The sequence below is a fragment of the Paroedura picta genome, chromosome 4 (assembly GCF_049243985.1).
Source record: "Paroedura picta isolate Pp20150507F chromosome 4, Ppicta_v3.0, whole genome shotgun sequence".
Classification (NCBI taxonomy): Eukaryota; Metazoa; Chordata; class Lepidosauria; order Squamata; family Gekkonidae; genus Paroedura; species Paroedura picta.
Window position 1 is genome coordinate 31,221,601 of NC_135372.1, and position 17,883 is coordinate 31,239,483.

At 42.2% G+C, this 17,883-nt stretch overlaps 1 protein-coding gene across 2 annotated transcripts in view; it reads left to right on the forward strand.

Moving 5' to 3' along the window:
- Window positions 1-17,883, forward strand: part of XPR1 (xenotropic and polytropic retrovirus receptor 1) — a 170,814-nt gene that overhangs the window by 14,755 nt on the left and 138,176 nt on the right. For both annotated transcript variants that reach the window (XR_013229985.1, XM_077332225.1), the window contains exon 2: window positions 4,640-4,691. Coding sequence is in view for 1 of the 2 variants with exons in the window: in XM_077332225.1 (XP_077188340.1) it covers window positions 4,640-4,691 (52 nt within the window). In the remaining variant the exon portion in view is untranslated. The remainder of the gene's footprint in view (window positions 1-4,639; window positions 4,692-17,883) is intronic.

The following is a 17,883-nucleotide window of genomic DNA, read 5'->3' on the forward strand; positions in this document are numbered from 1 at the left end:
AGTGGCGATATGTGTGATGCTTTTGCCTGAGGTTTTAAAAAACAGCTGATGTGCTAATTAATCCAGAAGTCTTAGGCTGCTAAGATGTTTTCTCACTCTCCATTTCCTCCTTTTAAAGGGAAATGCTCTCTCTCTCTCTCTGTCTCTCTCCTTATTCTCAGTTGGGAAACTGTTTGCAGTTCTGATCACTCCCCATTCTCCTTTCATCTGTGTAGCCTTAATAACTCTGTGGGCTTTGAATGCTTCCGCTTATATTGCTTGATATTTGACATTTAAGTGTCACTTACAGATAACTTGAGTATGGAGACTGTTAGTGAATCACATATACACCAAGCTCTGGAACTGGATGAAATGCTGGTAAAAAAAACTTTCATAATACCAACAGGACCACCTGTCTCCTTATGCCCTATGCTTTGCAGGTATGAATCTGTTAGAGGTTCCTGGCCTGAGAGAGGTTCACTTGGCCTCGGTCAGGGCCAGGGTCTTTTTGGCAATTTTATGTGTTTTTAAAGGTAAAGGTATCCCCTGTGTAAGCACTGGGTCATGTCTGACCCTTGGGGTGACGCCCTCCAGCGATTTCATGGCAGACTCAATACGGGGTGGTTTGCCAGTGCCTTCCCCAGTCATTACCGTTTACCCCCCAGCAAGCTGGGTACTCGTTTTACCAACCTCGGAAGGATGGAAGGCTGAGTCAACCTTGAGCCGGCTGCTGGGATTGAACTCCCAGCCTCATGGGCAGAGCTTTCTGACTGCATGTCTGCTGCCTTACCACTCTGCGCCACAAGAGGCTCTTTTTATTTATATATATAATAAATATATATTTATATATATAAATCTTACCTTCTCAACCCACATTAAGACTTCGAATGGCTTGGTTCTCGTCTACCTGCCGCTTCAGCTTAGCTTTAACTTAAGCGAAAGTGAAGAAATGAATCTGTTTATTGCGGAACTTGATCACAGAACATAGAACATGCTGCTTGGGATGTGACAGATTAGTGTAGCCCACATCGTGAGCAGTGTGAATGCGGTGCTAGTTGGATCTAGGCAGTGTGAATTGCTGTTGCAAGGTGTGAAGTTCGCAATACTCAATTAAAAAAAAAATCTTGCTATGGCACGGATAGCGATTCCAGCTCTCCTCTCTCTCTCTCTCTCTCTCTCTCTCTCTCTCTCTCTCTCTCTCTCTCTCTCGCCCTTTTAGCATTCTAAGTGGTTTGTCTGACTCCATAGAAATGTAATAGCCATGCAAAGAGGTGTTAGAGCTTGGGGCTCTGGGGATAGGTTTTCTACCATTTGGGAAATTAGACTATGAAATCCTAGGACGTGCCACTCTTTCTTTAAGGCAGCACCGTTCTCCAAATACAAGTTTGCTGGGAAGCAATTAAGGTGTAAATTAATAAACAGAGCCTGGGGCAGTGTTATATAACTCTTTAGGGGCGGGAGCCCCGTGTGTGGAGTTAGCTGCTAACCCTTTGGGAGGTAACTTCCTCCCAACTTCTTGTCCTCCACAGCAGTACGCTAACATAATGCAGACATGGCATTGTAATAATTTGGCAAAATTGTAATGTCACTCAACAGCGTTCTAAATTTGAGCTTTGGTTCACGAAAGCTTTTATACCCTGCACATCTTGTTGGACTCGACTTTTCTACTGGAAGCAAACACGGCTGTTGTCTAATACTGACTTTTTTGGGCGCATGGCTGATGTTTGCTCTCCTCTACGAGGGTGGCTGTTTTTGTTTACTTAAAAGGAACATATTTCAGGTACAAAAGGTAGTGACTCAAAAGGTGGGTTTGCCAAGCGGAAATTCATTGTTCTAAGTGAGCGTGACTCTGAATTTCCAATGTTTTCCCCCATGAAATGAATTATTGCTTTCAGGAATGCTTGCAGCGAATATAGCTTCAGCCCTTTTCTACTTTGTCAGCTGGCTTTGCTTCATCTTAATCCAGACATTTTGGGTCCTCTGCTGAAGCTGGTCACAAGTAAAAGGTAAAGGTATCCCCTGTGCAAGCACCGAGTCATGTCTAACCCTTGGGATGATGCCCTCTAGCGTTTTCATGGCAGACTCAGTACGGGGTGGTTTGCCAGTGCCTTCCCATGACCGTTTACCCCCCAGCAAGCTGGGTACTCATTTTACCGACCTCGGAAGGAAAGGATACTTATTTCCTGGAAAGGGGCATGATTTTCACTGATTCTCCCCTTCCCACATGTCACACTCAGCCTGTTGGCCCTCCGGGCATAGCATTTTGTGAGGCTCAGTAGGTTGCAGGAAAAGGAAGGCTGGAAAATTCTGTTCCATGAACTTCAGCACTTTAGATGCAGCCTTTAGTGCGGAGTCTAAACAGGCATAGGATATGTTTTGCATAGGAAAAAAAATATTAGTGTTCTCACAAATGACTAACACATATCTTAGCTTTTGCCACCTGAGGGGTAGGAAAAATGAAAGTTGGAAATAAAAGCAAGCAAAAGCAAAATTATTTGGGCAGAGGCAGGAACGGGGAGGCAAGAAGGAATAAAGCAAGGGGGTGGAGTGGTTAGACATTTTATTTCTCCCTCCTGAAAATTTGGTGGGACAAAATGAAGCACATTTCAAACAATAAATACATAACTGAAACTGTATGTATTGACAACATGCACAGGAATCATCATTCTGGAATGCTGAAGATAAACAAATCTTCCTGTTACTCGTTTAACCACTTTGTGTTCAAGCATTTCGCTCATGCTAAAAAAAGAAAACATGTCAAGGTTATTTTTAGTGCTCCCCTGAATTTCAGATTTTCCATGGGGGAAAAAACCTGACAAATCACTGCTTAGTTATTTCTTAAGCCCCCCCCCCCCTTTCATATTTCGATGACCTGTCCTCTTCCAGCTGTTTGAGAAGCTAGCTTGCATTTGGATGACCAAGTTGGTCCCGGTTCTTCAAGCTTGTTTGAAATTTTCAAGCCAGAAACATGCCAAGTCACATTTCCATCATAGTTGTAAAACAGGAAATGAACTGTGATTTGATCTTATTTCTAAGTTTTGTCATAAATTTTACTACTAAAATTCTAAGAATGTATACACACACACTTTGGCCACCTCATGAGAAGGAAGGACTCCCTGGAGAAGAGCCTAATGCTGGGAGCGATTGAGGGCAAAAGAAGAAGGGGACGACAGAGAATGAGGTGGCTGGATGGAGTCACTGAAGCAGTCGGTGCGAGCTTAAATGGACTCCAGGAAATGGCAGAGGACAGGAAGGCCTGGAGGATCATTGTCCAAGGGGTCGCAATGGGTCGGACACGACTTCACACCCAACAACAACAACATGTGTGTGTGTGTGTGTGTGTGTGTGTGTGTGTGTGTACATTTGTACTTGAGTGGTATGCTTTGGTAGTTATACACTGTATTTTATTTCTTTTGTACTGTACTGGTGTAAACCGTTACATACATACATACACACACACACATACACACACACACACACACATACATAATGAAAATTACTTACCTGTGAGCTGTAACCCTGATAGGTAGCCATCAGGCTTCTGAGGTTTGATTTTGGATCAACCCATCTTTTGAATGCGTTCTGGATAGTACAAGTCCTGGTCGTGGTCTTAAAAACACAAAGGTACAATCAATACAGTTGCATGTTGCTACAAGAAATGCTTTCTTGTCAGATACTAATTCCAATAAAATATCTTGGCCTTTTGGCTTGGAGCTGCTAACATTATCTGAAGCTGCTGTAGATATCTCTGAGGAAAGTCCTCTTGCACGTTCAGCAGTCCTTTGAATTACGTATGATAAGATGGTACCAGCCAGTATCTCATATTAAGGTACCAGCCAGTATCTCATATATTAAGGCTGGCTCTTGGGATTGCTTCTTGGTGGAAAGTTGGCTTTCTGAGGTATCTGTGTGGCCATTCAGTTGCCAACCTGGCAGCAAAGGAGGGAGGCAAAGTACCTAATGCTGTGACCAAAAACCTAGCAAGCCACTTTGGAGAGATGCAAAGGGCTTCCAACCTTTGCTTCCTCCACCAAATTACTGAGTAGAGGGAGTCTTGAATTTAAAACAATGACAAATTTTGTGATAAAGGAATGGAATCTTGCATTTTGTGCTTTTCATATTCCAAAATGTGGCACTTAATATTGCAGAACCATTCTGTGTGCTGCCATAAGCTCAGGTAGATGTGAACATCACAAACCTTGGCTGCAGCACCCTCGTTGTGAATTGAATCCATCTCCTTCCGTTGTAATTCCCACTGCCACTAAGTAGTAATAAACGTAATGTCTTGTCTTCTATATGTATAAAATCGGAGATGCTGTTGTGTCTTTTTGGGAAGTATATTCTGCAAAGGTGGCAATCGCTAAACATTTACTTGGATAAAGATACTTAGAAATTGAAGATCTTAGAAACCTAGCAAAGGTGCCTTTATACTGAGCTCTGTTGCTTGTTCTAGATACTTCAGATAAACGTGAACTGCTTGCGTACTTTGATGTTGTTAATGAGTGTAATGGCTTCGACTTTATATCCCAGGGTCCTCTGACAGTCTTTTCAGATAAAACGAACTTCAATTGCTGTTCTGGTTTTTAAGACAATCTTATCAAAATACCTTAATGTGTTTGTGCTGACATCTCATCCCCCCCCCCCTTTCCCTTTTTTACAGGCTTTTAAGGAGATGCTGTATGCAGCTCAGGACCAGGCCCCGTCTATAGAAGGTATGTGAACTATACATTACTATTAGCTGTTCGACTTTGGAAACCCTGCCTAGCTTCCTCTTCTCTTTGAATAACGTCATCTCTAATGGGTTTTCTTAAACAAAGGCGACTCTTGTTTTGTGTTCATTTTTCCCCGTGCTCGTTAGTTTATCTTTGTGTTGTACTTCCAAGGTTGAATTTGAGTTTGCTTTTTGCATTATTCTCTGTGTGCATTCACATTGTGTGCCAAAAGATGTCACTTCTTGAGGTCACTTACTTGCAGAAGTAGTAGTTCATTAAATACCGAATGTCCAGAAGTGAAATGATGGTATCTAACTCCTTTCTACCTGTCCATTCAGTTATTGTCACTCCATTGGTCGCCAGGGTTGATGTGGCTGATCTGGCTGGCTAGGCGGGCGTCCCCTACCTCCCTTACTGCTCCAAGTGCTTCCCTCCTGAAGCTGTGTGCTCGGTGGAAGAGGACAACCATCTCAGATAGAAGGAGCGTACCGTTCTTCGATATATTTTAAAAAATATTCAGATGGTTGAGTATGAAGGAATTACATCAATTAGTGATCTTGTCTTTCCGTACACATAATCTTAAGAACTTGGTTTCGCTTGTTCACATAAAGTTTATCCCAGGAACCACAAGATCAAAACTGCTTGTGGAGACAGGTCTTTTTTGCCTTCCCTGCAGCAGCCCCTGGGGCTCAGGGATGTTATGTGAGGGAAAAAATAACACGGCACTGCTGAAATGAGAAAAGAGAAATGGGTGAAATTACCCTCACCAATTCCACCTGCTTCCTCCAACTCACTCCAGCAACCCTCCCCCCCACGTCTTCAAGGCTTCACTCGTCCCCAGGGGCTCCTACAGGCGATAGGAAAGGTCCATTAGTGCCTTGTACTTATGGTTGGTATGATCTATCCTACTCAGTGCAGTAGAAATCAGTAAAGAGGATAAATATGTTAGTGTATATAACCAAGAGGGGAAAAGGGCAGTGTGGCAAAAAGAGACACAGAGGAAAGCATAGATAATGTGACCTGTAGTACTTGCTGAATGGTCCAGCAGCTTTTTTACAAAGCTTCCTGTCTGTAGCATTTCCTGTCTGTAAACCATGGAGTCCAGCAGAGCAAGGACTGCTGAGATTTGGGACTTCAGTTACTCTAGCATGTGGAATTGGGCTTCTTAATGCTCTCTGAAGCGGATCTTGGTGAGCTACCTTAGTATCTAATTCCCTGCTGCTCTCATTGCAGCAAGGAAAGCTATGGTTATGCAAAATATTTTAAATTGGACTGTACCACATATAGAAAGCCAGGCTTGGGAGTTACCTAGGTACTCTGTCTCATAGGCAATGGTCGTGAAACAAACAAAAAAAAAATCCAGTAACCATAAGGTGGAAACCAAACACCTGCCTCTCTTGGCATGATGGATGGGTGGTTATTCTGGCAGCTGGCTCTAGAATTCTGCTGAGTGGTATGACGGAGTGTGCCAAAAAGTGTAACCTTGCATAGATTGCTGTACTAATACTGTACCAATCTTACCCTGTTGCTGAAGGTAGGATGAATTGAGGTGGGAATCTTGGTGAGGGGAGAAAGCAACCAGACAAATATCTCTTGTTCTTGGCTCCATCTCAGCTGAAAGTCCCCCAAGGAACTTTGCTATTGAATTATGACTTTCATTTCTATCAGGCAGCCTTTCTCAACTTCTTTAACCTTGAGAAACCTCTGAAACATTCTTCAGGCTTCCAGAAACCCCAGAAGTAGCTCGATCATGCAGAATAGGGTTGGGAAGCCTAGCTGTGTATGCACCCACTTGAGGCCTTTCCCCTTCCCACCCCCTCCAGACCCATCATTCACCATTTTGGGAGGGGTGGGTTGACTTGACCATATACTATCATATTACCCGATACATGTCTAACAAATGTAAAAAATATATATATTTAAAGATAATTAAATCCCACCCATTCAGGAAACCCTTCCAGGGTTGTCAAGAAATCCCAGGGTTTCACGGAACCCTGGCTGAGAAAGCCTGCTATGAGGTTTTGATCCCTGTGAGCTGCTTTAGAAGAAAAGTCAGATAGAAATATTAGCTCATCTTGGCTCCAGCAGAAGCGAGAGTCACATGAGAGGATCAGGATTGGACTTGAGGTATCAGAGGGTGGTGGGCAGAAGTCAACCCGGAGTCTGGCACTTTCCAGCTTCTCAGTCAAGACTGCAGTGTAGTTTGAACAATTGCCAGATCCTTGAATGCCACGGGAGTGGGAGGACTTGTGGAAAGGCCAAATGTTCCAAGTTACTTCTGCTAAAGGGAGAGCGGGGCGAATGACAAAATGAAATCTGGCAAAGGCAAAAATGAAGTGTTACACATAGGACAGAGCAGTAATCCTTCACTGATTGATGTGACTAATCAAACTAACTCTTTAAGCACAGATTAAAAAGGCATATTGGTTAATTAGGAAAGTTCCCCTGGCCTTCTGGAACAGATGCTCTTTGTGTTCTCACATAAAGCAAATGAATGTGAAGCTTGAAAACCACTCTTGGGCATTTTCACAAATAGGTTTAAAACCAGTGTTTGGGGGTTTCTCACCTGTAAATGGAATGACAGAGTTGTGGCTGCTAGAATATACATTTTGTTTTTCCAAATTATTTTCTTCTCTGTGTACTGCGGCAACAGCATCCAGAAGTCACGTGTTTTAGGCTAAAAACCCCTTCATTCTTGCTATCCTAAGCTGAAAGTGCCCTTCATCTCAGCCACATTGTGAAACGCTGTTAAGAGCGATAATGTGACATGAACAAATTGTGTTAATCTTGCAACTTGACCGGTGGTTGAACTGTGGGTAAAATTAGAGGGTAGAACCCAAACATTGTAAGCTTCAGGTGTCTCAGAGTTTACTAGATAAGCTCCTAAAATATAGCTTTTTATTCTTTTATTGTTTTATTAAAAGCTATTTGATATGAATCTTCAAAAAGAAGAAAAATTACTTCTGTTGACGGGATGCAGGGTTTCAATGTAATTGATTTAGCTGACTGGCTTTTTAAGTAATCAACTTAAATTATTGCTCCAGTTGCAAGAAAAAAAAAGAATAGATGTGGTAAAGACACTTTCTGGGTAAATACACTAATGTTTCTGAGAATCTGAACACTTTTAGCTATCACAGTATTAGATACTGGCAAGCTGGATAGGGACAATTATTTGATGTGTGAAGTAGTAGTAAGTGTGATCTGCTGCTTTATTTCTCAGCTTTTTCACCTTGTTGGATAATCTATGTCAGGGGTAGTCAACCTGTGGTCCTCCAGATGTCCATGGACTACAATTCTGGAGGACCACAGGTTGACTATCCCTGATCTACGTGAAAGTGAAGTAAGTCCTTAAAGACTTTTTCTTCTTTCAGAAATAGAATATCAGTTATATGAATAAAGGTGAACATTGGGTTGGATCTTATGTGTTCTTACCACGAAAAAGCTTTTCTAGTCTTGGTCATGAAAAGCCATTCTTCTTTGAATGAAGTCTTTCTCTGTTGAAGAGAAGTGGAAGAGAGCCCGAGGAACCACCTCAGTGTCTGTTGGGAATGAACCCCCAACCAGGTCTTTTGTGGTAATGCACCCACCAGTTGTGCTTCAGAAATGTGAAAAGTGTGATATTGTTGCTTTATACACCCAATGGATTTCTTGTGTGATTGGTTGTTTGTTTTTGTGTGAAATGAGTAAGTTTTGTATGAATTAGACTTGAACACTTATACCACAACAGCCTGCTGTAGAAGAATTATAGGCCAAGGCTTAAAATATAGCCCTATTAAAATCCAAGTGTTTATTCATATGAATGCCTCCACTGACCAGATGCGTTTCGGCATGGCTGTCTTTATCAGTGGTCAGGTGTAAATAAAACAGCATACATAAAATACAGGAAAATAAATATTAAATATGTAGTTGGCTCCTTTACATACAATGATATAAAATGTTAACTATTTAAGACACTAAGGACTTCTGAAAGGAAAGAAGAAGAAAAGCTGTGTTATAAATAGCATAATATTATTTCGACCCGTTTTTGGAGGGGTTCTTGACTTGGGTCAGGATAGTTTCTCTTTTTTGTTGTGAACAATTATAGCACCATGACCTCTTGATATCCCAAAAGTAAAAACTGTAATATATTTTAACTTTTCCTCAAAGTAATGCAGGGTTACTAATTCCATGTTTATAAAACTGGAGGCTTTAGAGCAGTACTCTTAGGTTAAATACTTAAGTCTTCCACTTTGGTTTTGATGAAGCACTAACACCTTCTATCCAACCTACTTTTAATATTAAAGAAGTGTAGTAAATAGCTCGTAAAACTATTGTGTCAGTGTTGCGGAGTACATGGATCAAATTTTTGAAAGCTTGAAACCATACAGAGATCTGTTTATGAAATGGTGGATAAGAACAGAGCATCCTGCTAGTTTTCTTGGGTCCGTATTGTAAACCCTTGATATCCTTGACATAGTCGCAAGATAATGTTTGCTCTATTTTTGTGACTGGATATTGAGTTCTGGGTGACATCTTTAGTGAAAGCACTGTGAATTCTTTGTCCTTGTTCTTCTATGATTCATAATACTTGGCATTTGAAAGCATATTGTTCTTTTTTCATGCACACAAAGGGTTCTCTTAGCATATCTTTAAAAAAAGTCATTCCAATAAAGTTATTCTGTGGCTGGCTTTCCCTGAGAAATGCACTGTCTAGCATTTTTATTTTTATTTTTTAGCAAAATGTGACCTGTCATCCTGCCACCCTCACTTCCTAAAGTGTAGGTCCTAGCTCACTGATGGGTCCCAGATTCAGTTTCTGGTACCTCCTGTGAAAAGTATTGTGGCTAATTGGCCTGTGAGGACCTTCTGCCTGGGATTCAGGAGAACTCAAAGGACAGGAGCATATTAAATCAAAGAAATTCTCCTGAATATTGTGCTGAATAGGAGCCAGCTTGTTTGAGTACATGCATTTCTATTGACTTTCGGGAGAGATTCGGTGAAGTGCGTTAGTAGATCAGGTCCTGATCAATACTTTATTGTTGTGCCAGTTAGAATGTTGAGTCTCTTTGTGTTAGTATAGATAGAATTTTTAAAATTACTTCATGTCTTTGTGTTTCACTTTAGGCTCAAAGAAATAGAAGCATGCCTGTAGCTTGGAGTAATCCAAGTTGGTACTGAGAATGCCAGTTTGCCTTATGTGCAACTAAAGGATCTTGGCTTAGAAAATGAGTTTCAATGCATGAAGGCCATTGCCGAGACAGTTGTCTTTCGGTATACCTCAATGGGGTGTTGCCTTTCATCTTCCAAACTTTATTGGCATACAAACTCTTTAATTAGCAAGGGGAATGCAAAGTCTTACACAAGCCTGATGTCGCTACCAAAAAGAAACTTGCAGCGTGATCTAGTTATGCTTACTCAGAAGTGAATCCTGCTAAGTACTCCAGCTTATGATCTTGTTCTTGGGAAATGTTAGCTAGTGGCATTCTGAGAAAGGGCTATCTAAAGGGCGTTCTGGGAATACTTAAGTCAGTTGAAGATATAACCAGGCCAGTGGTTACCAGCTTCCCCCAACAAAAATATGTGGATTCTTTGCCATATTAAGTACCTTGGTCCACACACACACACACACACACACGCACACACACTAGAAGAAGAAGAGTTGGTTCTTATATGCCGCTTTTCTCTACCCGAAGGAGGCTCAAAGCGGCTTACAGTCGCCTTCCCTTTCATCTCCCCACAACAGACACCCTGTGAGGTGGGTGAGGCTGAGAGAGCCTTGATATTACTGCTTGGTCAGAACAGCTTTATCAGTGCCGTGGCAAGCCCAAGGCCACCCAGCTGGCTGCATGTGGGGGAGTGCAGAAACGAACCTGGCAAGCCAGATTAGAAGTCCGCACTCATAACCACTACACCAAACTAGCAAGAAAGCCCATTACAACCTGGAATGCAATGTACGCTAGGACCTAGGGGACACCGGCAGGCGCAGATCTTTCTGTCTCGCATCAGGAGCCCTAGAAGGTAATGAGGGCTTGTTCATAGCAGGGAATCAAGGCTCATTTGCATTTTGAGGCTCGTTTGCAGTTTGTCTCTGTCTGTCTCTCTCTTGCAGCAGGAGCCATAGCAGGTGATCAGGGGGGCATTGCAGTTTGGCATGGCTTCTGTGTCTCTGTGTGTCTTTCTCAGGCGTCTGAGAACAAAGTGGTAAGCATCCAGGGAAGGAGGTCGGGAGCTGTAGGGGCAGGGCCAATCAGGGTGCAGCCAGTTTTGCTGGCTGCACCCTGATTGGCCCTATTTCAACTCGGACCCCACGGACCCTTCCACCCCCCCAGGCTGTTTCACATATATTAAGAGGAACAACAATGAATAAGGATAGACACACACACACACACACACACACACACACACACAAACAACCTGGAAAAACTGGTATATGAGATCAAAATCTAAAGATTCTATGTCCTGCCCAGCTTTGGTGTTGGAAAGTGCTGTCAAGTCGCAGCTGACTGACAGTAATCCCATGGGGTTTTCAGGGCAAGAGACATTCAGAGGTTGCTTGCCATTGCCTTGCCTCCACATTACAGCTCTGGTATTCCTTGGTGGTTTCCTATCCAAATACTAGCTAGGATTGCCTCTGCTTAACTTCTGTGATCTGAGGAGATGAGGCTAGCCTAGCCTGGGCTACCCCGCTCAGGTTGTCCAACCTTAGTGTTTTCTTATTTGGGGGAAAATGCACTTGTTCCTGGGGTTTTGTTTCTGTGTTTTTTTTTTCTCCTGTATTGTGAAAGGAAGACCCTTGGAATATCATTGCTTTTTACAATACCTTAAAACGATTCTGTAATGGCCTGAGTTGTTTCAACGGCTGTGATAAGATAAACATTCTTTAACTTCTCCAAACACACGTGAAGGATTCCACGAAGTCAGTGGCGCCTCCAATATATGTGGATCTGACGGGCTGGGAAACGCTTCAACATGATGTTGGGAAGTCACTGGGCTAGACAGAACAATTACGCAGTATCAGACAGATCAACATCATATAAAGCCAGCTTTTTGGTTAAGGGATGAGAAAGCAAGTAGGCCAGGGGTAGTCGAAATGAGACCCTCCAGATGTCCATGGACTGCAATTCCCATGGGCTTGTGGGAATTGTAGTCCATGGACATCTGGAGGGCCACAGTTTGACTACCCCTGAAGTACAATAAAATCAGAGTCCAGTAGCACCTTTAAGACCAACAATGTTTGCACTCGAAAGCTCACGCCTTGAATAAATCTTTGTTGGTCTTAAAGGTGCTACTAGACTCTGATTTTATTGTGCTACTTCAGACCAACACGGCTACTCATTTGAATCTACCCCTGAAGTAGGCACTCTAGCATCTTACTCTCCCTGCCAAAGCCTGCTGACTACAATAACCATTGAGCTATTACACTTGAACACATCCATCCCATATGGCCTGAAATGATTGTTGCTCCAGGTGCTTTGCCTGCATTTCCTGGGGGATTTTCTGGTGTCCAAGGCTGTCTTAATGAAATTAGCATAAATCCACCTTCTACCTTTTCAAGCTTGGGGGTTTGCTATTGCAATAAGACTGCTTGTCCCTTGGCTCCTCTGAGTATGCTTGAGTCCTGTACTAAGGCCAACATAACCATTTAATGAAAGTGTGCGAAATGACTTGGCTCGGAGAACTCATGTTTCTAAGAGCAGCAGTCTTTTGTTTTCTATCACAGGAGGGTTGGAATGTGACGTTTTCCTTGGAAGTGCAAATGGCTCTGGAGAAAAAAGAGTGAACTCCCAATCTTTCAAAGCAAATCATGTTTTGCTTCTCAGCGAGACAGGTTGCTGGACACTGATTATTTCTACTTGGTTAGCAGATTTATTGGTGTCTCCCCAAGCTCCTTAGAATTCAGCTCTTCTCAGTGATGGTGAAGATTAAAGCGTGCCTGTAAATTATTCATTCTGATTATCTGCTCGAATGGCCGGAGTTCATGCTTGATATTTCCCCCAGAATCTTTGCTACTCAAAATGGGGTGGCGTTGAATGCTTAAAAATGGTCTTAAAGGGGCGGGGAAGAAAGATGACTGATAGTTTGGAGTTTGCTCTGAGAAACACTCAGTTTTATAACCTTCAGCGATGGTCAGACTTGGCATTTTTCTGCTGTTCTCTTCATTTAGTGTTTATTTTCTTGGGTGTTTTTTTAAAAATCTGGATCTTTTTCTTAAATTAAGATGATTTATAGCCCCACCCCCAGTTAACTTCTGAAAATCATTGTATAAATGTGCTTAAAGAGAAGAGAAAAGAAAGGCAAAGGGAATTGTTTCTAAGAAGTATATGAGATGGCGCCTGTGAAGGTTATCTTGGTACCTTTGTTGGAGAGGATGCGCTTTTTATATTGTTCGCGTTTCCATTTGCAAAGGCTTTTTTTGCTCATTTGCAATGCGCTTTTGTCTCAAGGGGAAACTATCCCGCCCTTTTTCAAATGGGCTTCAGCAGCACTAAAGCATAATAGGTGCCTTGAGAAATCTGCTACATTTGTGATTCTTTTCCTACACCCACCCGTAAACTCACATTTAAAAAAATCTTGCATGTAAATCCAAGTTTACTATTTGTGTTTTCTTTTGTTGTTGATGTGTGAGAAATAAGGCCATTGAGCAGCACTTCTGTATGGGCTTTTAAACTGGTTTCTCCTGTGACTCAGTGAGCAGAGTCATATATGACAGGGGTAGTCAACCTGTGGTCCTCCAGATGTCCATGCACTACAATTCCCATGAGCCCCTGCCAGCATTTGCTGGCAGGGGCTCATGGGAATTGTAGTCCATGGACATCTGGAGGACCACAGGTTGATTACCCCTGATATATGACATGGAACAGCTCCTTAAAGCTGCAGGTCCCAGAGAAGGAACCTTCTCTTCCTTTCTCCACCTTACACGTTTGCAAATTACTAAAATAAGCAGGTTTTAACTTTCTGTATTGGTTGCAGATACGACTATGGCTGGCTCCACTGCTGGGTCTTTCTTTTGGGTTTTTTGCTGCTCTTAATTTTTGTGTTTTTTTTAGCCATCGTATTTTTTTTTGGTTCTGTTTTTTTGTATTTCAGAGATAGTCCTTTCTTTCTTTAAAGATTGGGGGCTTCCCTCTCATTTGGGTGATTCCCAACATAACCATGTCAAAAACGTGGAACTAGCACCCTAATCATCAGACAATTAAGCATAATACAGATGAAGAATGGATAATAATTCTTCAGAAGGGAAACACAGAACACCGTATGGGGTTGGTGTCCTTGAGGCTTTTTAGCCGAGTGCTCAGTTAGCCATCGATCGGGCTGGGGGAGCAGCTGGCCGATGACCATAGCTGGAGGTTGCCACTCATGGCCTCTTGCAGGGAAGATTCACTCACAAGGGCTAGAGGATGGGAATTCTTGAGTCCCAGCGGGAAAGGCAACTATAAATAATGTAAATAAATAGGGGGCTGGACTTTACCTGGGCAGAGAAAAGGATTAAATCCTTCTCCCCTCAGGCAGCACCAGGGTTTCAGGCTGACACTCATATACAGCACAAGCCCCTGCTCTTTTGAGAAGTTTAAAGAAGATGGAAGTTACGGGTGTAAGTCTCTAATGTTTTGCTGCCTCCTGAAAGCAGGGGCCTTCAGCATTATCTTTGAGGCTATCCTTATCTCCTCATGCTGCATCCCAAGTTAGCAAAGGAAGTCAACAGAGTCCTGGTGTTGGGAGCATGGGCATTAGGCCTAGACTAAACTTTGCAGCAGAAAGAAGTGGTAGAACGCGGGGGTGGCGAAATGTGCTGTAGCATTTAAAACAGCAAGTGGGGGATGTTAAATGTCCAGCACTCTCCCAGGTAGAGAGAGATTCCATTTAAGCTCTTTACATGCTGCGTGGGGCTAATAGTTTGTCAGGGTTAGGGATAGAAGTTTAAACACACATGCACACCCCAGCACACATGCAAACACATTCACAAATACAAGTTTTAAGATTAGTTTTGATTTAACCTGCACTTCCAGCTATGCAAATTCATAATTTGATTTTTTCTAAATGTTGCCTTTACAAATCAATGCAAGCACTTGTTACAACTTTGAAAATATCAAGCCTGATTAATATTGCATTGGTAGTGACATTTATTGTTATGAAGCAGTGGAAAAATTAGAAATGGAAATTTTTCTGGGGAAAAAATTATGCTTTGCAGTCCGGGAGGAGAGGGGTGGCAGTGGAAGGGCAAGGACTGGTGTGGAGGGAGGGTTTGGGGTTTGGGTTTTTATTGTATTTTTTTGTAAGCCACTGCAGGCTGGCAGGCCTGGGAGCAGTGGCATAGTAATAGAATCATACCGGAGGAGCTGCCACACACTGCACAGAACATATTCCTCCATGCTTCCACCTCAGCAAGACTGATTTGGGCGAGAAACTGGAAATCGACGGAGGCCCCCTCTATTGCGCAATGGCTTGAGAAACTATCTGAACTTGCTAAAATGGCCAGACTTACCTGCTTGATTAATCGGAGGTCAACGGAAGTATTTGAAGAACAATGGAGCCATTATTTTGGACTACTTGAAGAAAGGTAGCTAGAGGTATAATAATATATTATTAATTAGAGGAAGCTATGAGTGGCATGTATCTTAGACGTAGCTGCAAATTATTCTGATATTCTTTTGTTATATTGTTTCTTTATTAAATAAAATAAAAATATATCCAAGAAATAGAATCATAAATAAATAAATACTAAATACACTTTCCACAAACTATTTATGCCCTATATATCTCTGAATGGGTTATAAGTTCCTTTAATGTAAAGTTTAGAAAATGTAATTCTTGCACACGCATCCTTTGACACACGCATATAATTCTGACACACAAATGTTGCGTCTGTCATCTGCCCCCTCCCTTTTCCCTTCTTAGTGGGTGTGGAATTGGGTTAGTTATATTGAATTTTGCTGCCATTCTTGTCTTAACTTTTGTATTAATTGTATCATGTTTTATTGTGTTTTTATTGGTTTAGGGAATTGGTTTTTATGTGACCCGCCTTGAACCTCCGGGGGGAAGCGGGATATAAATTTAATAATAATAATAATAATAATAATAATAATAATAATAATAATAATAATAATAATTTGGCTGGTGACCCTATAAATGTACGTTTTTGTTTCCTTTTCTTTTAATGGTGGGGAGGAAAGCAAAATGGTCACTATGTTTCTCTAGTTGCGAATGTTCCTTGACCTGTGAAACCCAGGCTGTTTGTAATGTTTTAAACACACTGAATTCTACTATGATGATCTTTGACATTGATACCCGTTTCATTTTGCTAATCTGCTTAAAGGTTGCGTCATGTGGTGGCTGTTGCAGGAAGGCTGCCAATGAAAGCATTTAGATAGCTAGTTTGTTGATTAAATATTTTTGAAGTCAACAGGGACACATGGAGAATAAGCCTTTTATTTGACTTTGTTGTGTTAGGCCCATTTTCTATTTGATGAGTGGAGTGACAAAGTAAGATTAATTTAATTAGATACACTTCTAAATTCTTTATACCTTGAAGTTGCATTTGCACTGTTGATGGGAGGCGTAGAAGATTTGCAAATGCAGTCCACGATCATGAAATCTGAACAATGGTATTTCCTTTTTTTATGGTACCTTTGCAGTCACATACATGGGTTCTCTGCATATAAACAATTTCTAGACAGAAGCATGTCCTTCAGTTCTAGCCAGTGCCAAGGGAGAATCTTAACCTGTAAAAACCCAGCAAATTCTGGTGATGACTGCTAGTATTTATTCATGGACTAGCTTTAAAGCCCATTCCTAAGAACGGGTCCTGAAAGGGTCCACTCCCCTGGCCAGGCAGCTTAAAGTGGCTTTGGGCCACAGCTCACAGCCAAATCAAGTAGGGTGAGCGGGGGGGGGGGGCTGGGCAGCTCGTTAGCAGGCCTGCGACAGAGCTCCTTAGCAGGCAGTCAGCAGGCTGGGAGGCCCTCGTTAGCAGGCCCAGCCTAGCAGGCCAGGAGGCCCTCATTAGCAACCCTGATTGGCCCTATTCCAACTTGGACATCCGGACACGTCCCACCCACCTAGGCTGTTTCAGAAATATATAGAGGAACAACTATGGATAAGGATGGTCGATTCATCCATCAATTAGTGAGTGATATTGTTGAGAGGAGATATGCTACTTGATTCTGGGACAGATATTAGGGGTGCCTACTCCTACATGTGAACTTCCCAGAGGGATCTGGCTGGCCACAACTGGAAACCAATGACTGGACTACATGGGTACTTTATTCGATGCAGACAGTTAATAATCATGCCCTGACCTAGCTAGCCCAGGAAAGCCTGCTCCCATCAGATTTTGGAAGCTAAGCAGGGCTGACTCTGGTTAATATTTGGATGGGAGACCTGCAAGGATTTGGGTGGTAGTTCATCCAAGGAACACCACGGGTCATTATGCAGAGGTAAGAAATGGCAAATCACCTCCAAATGCCCCATGCCTGGCTGCCAGACAATCTTTGGATTTCCTGGCTACACTATATACACCATGTGATAAATAATAGTTAATAATCATGATGACTCCTTGGCCATGAGGACATTGATGCAAACAGTGAAGAAGCTATTTGTCACTGGGAAAGAATAATTCTACCTACCACAACTGTATGGAGTTTGAGTGCACATATTATCATCATAGGGTGCTATTCTTGAATCTGAATACCGCCTGATGAGCCAATTGAATAGCAGAACTGACTAACAAGGGAAGCAATCAGTAACTCTGATGAGAAATTGCATTTATATCGGTGCGTTCTCTGCACAGGTAGTTCTCTGTAGTCAGATGCACAGATTTTTGCAGGGATTTCTACTCCCAGATGATGCTGGTTCGTTGGAAGGGACTGTTTTAGATGTTTAAACATTTCACCCCAGCAAGATGCAGTCTAGCCTGGTTTGCTGATTTAACTGCATTGAAATATATGTTGCTCATAATGCTGTGCGTGTGAGGAACATCAAGGGTCAAAGCCTATAAATAACCCAAAGGACAGATCTTACTGAAATGAGTCATTTTTCCAGTTTATATAAATGTTCCAAAGTGAGTTCCTGAAAGGTCAGCATGGTCCAGATGCTGATACCACATGACTGGTGACAAGTGCTCCTGTTGGGAACAGTGGATCCAACCACAAGAGCTCCCGTGAACTTTTTGCCTGATCAGACACTGGACATTTTGCTTAAAACTAATCTGATCCTT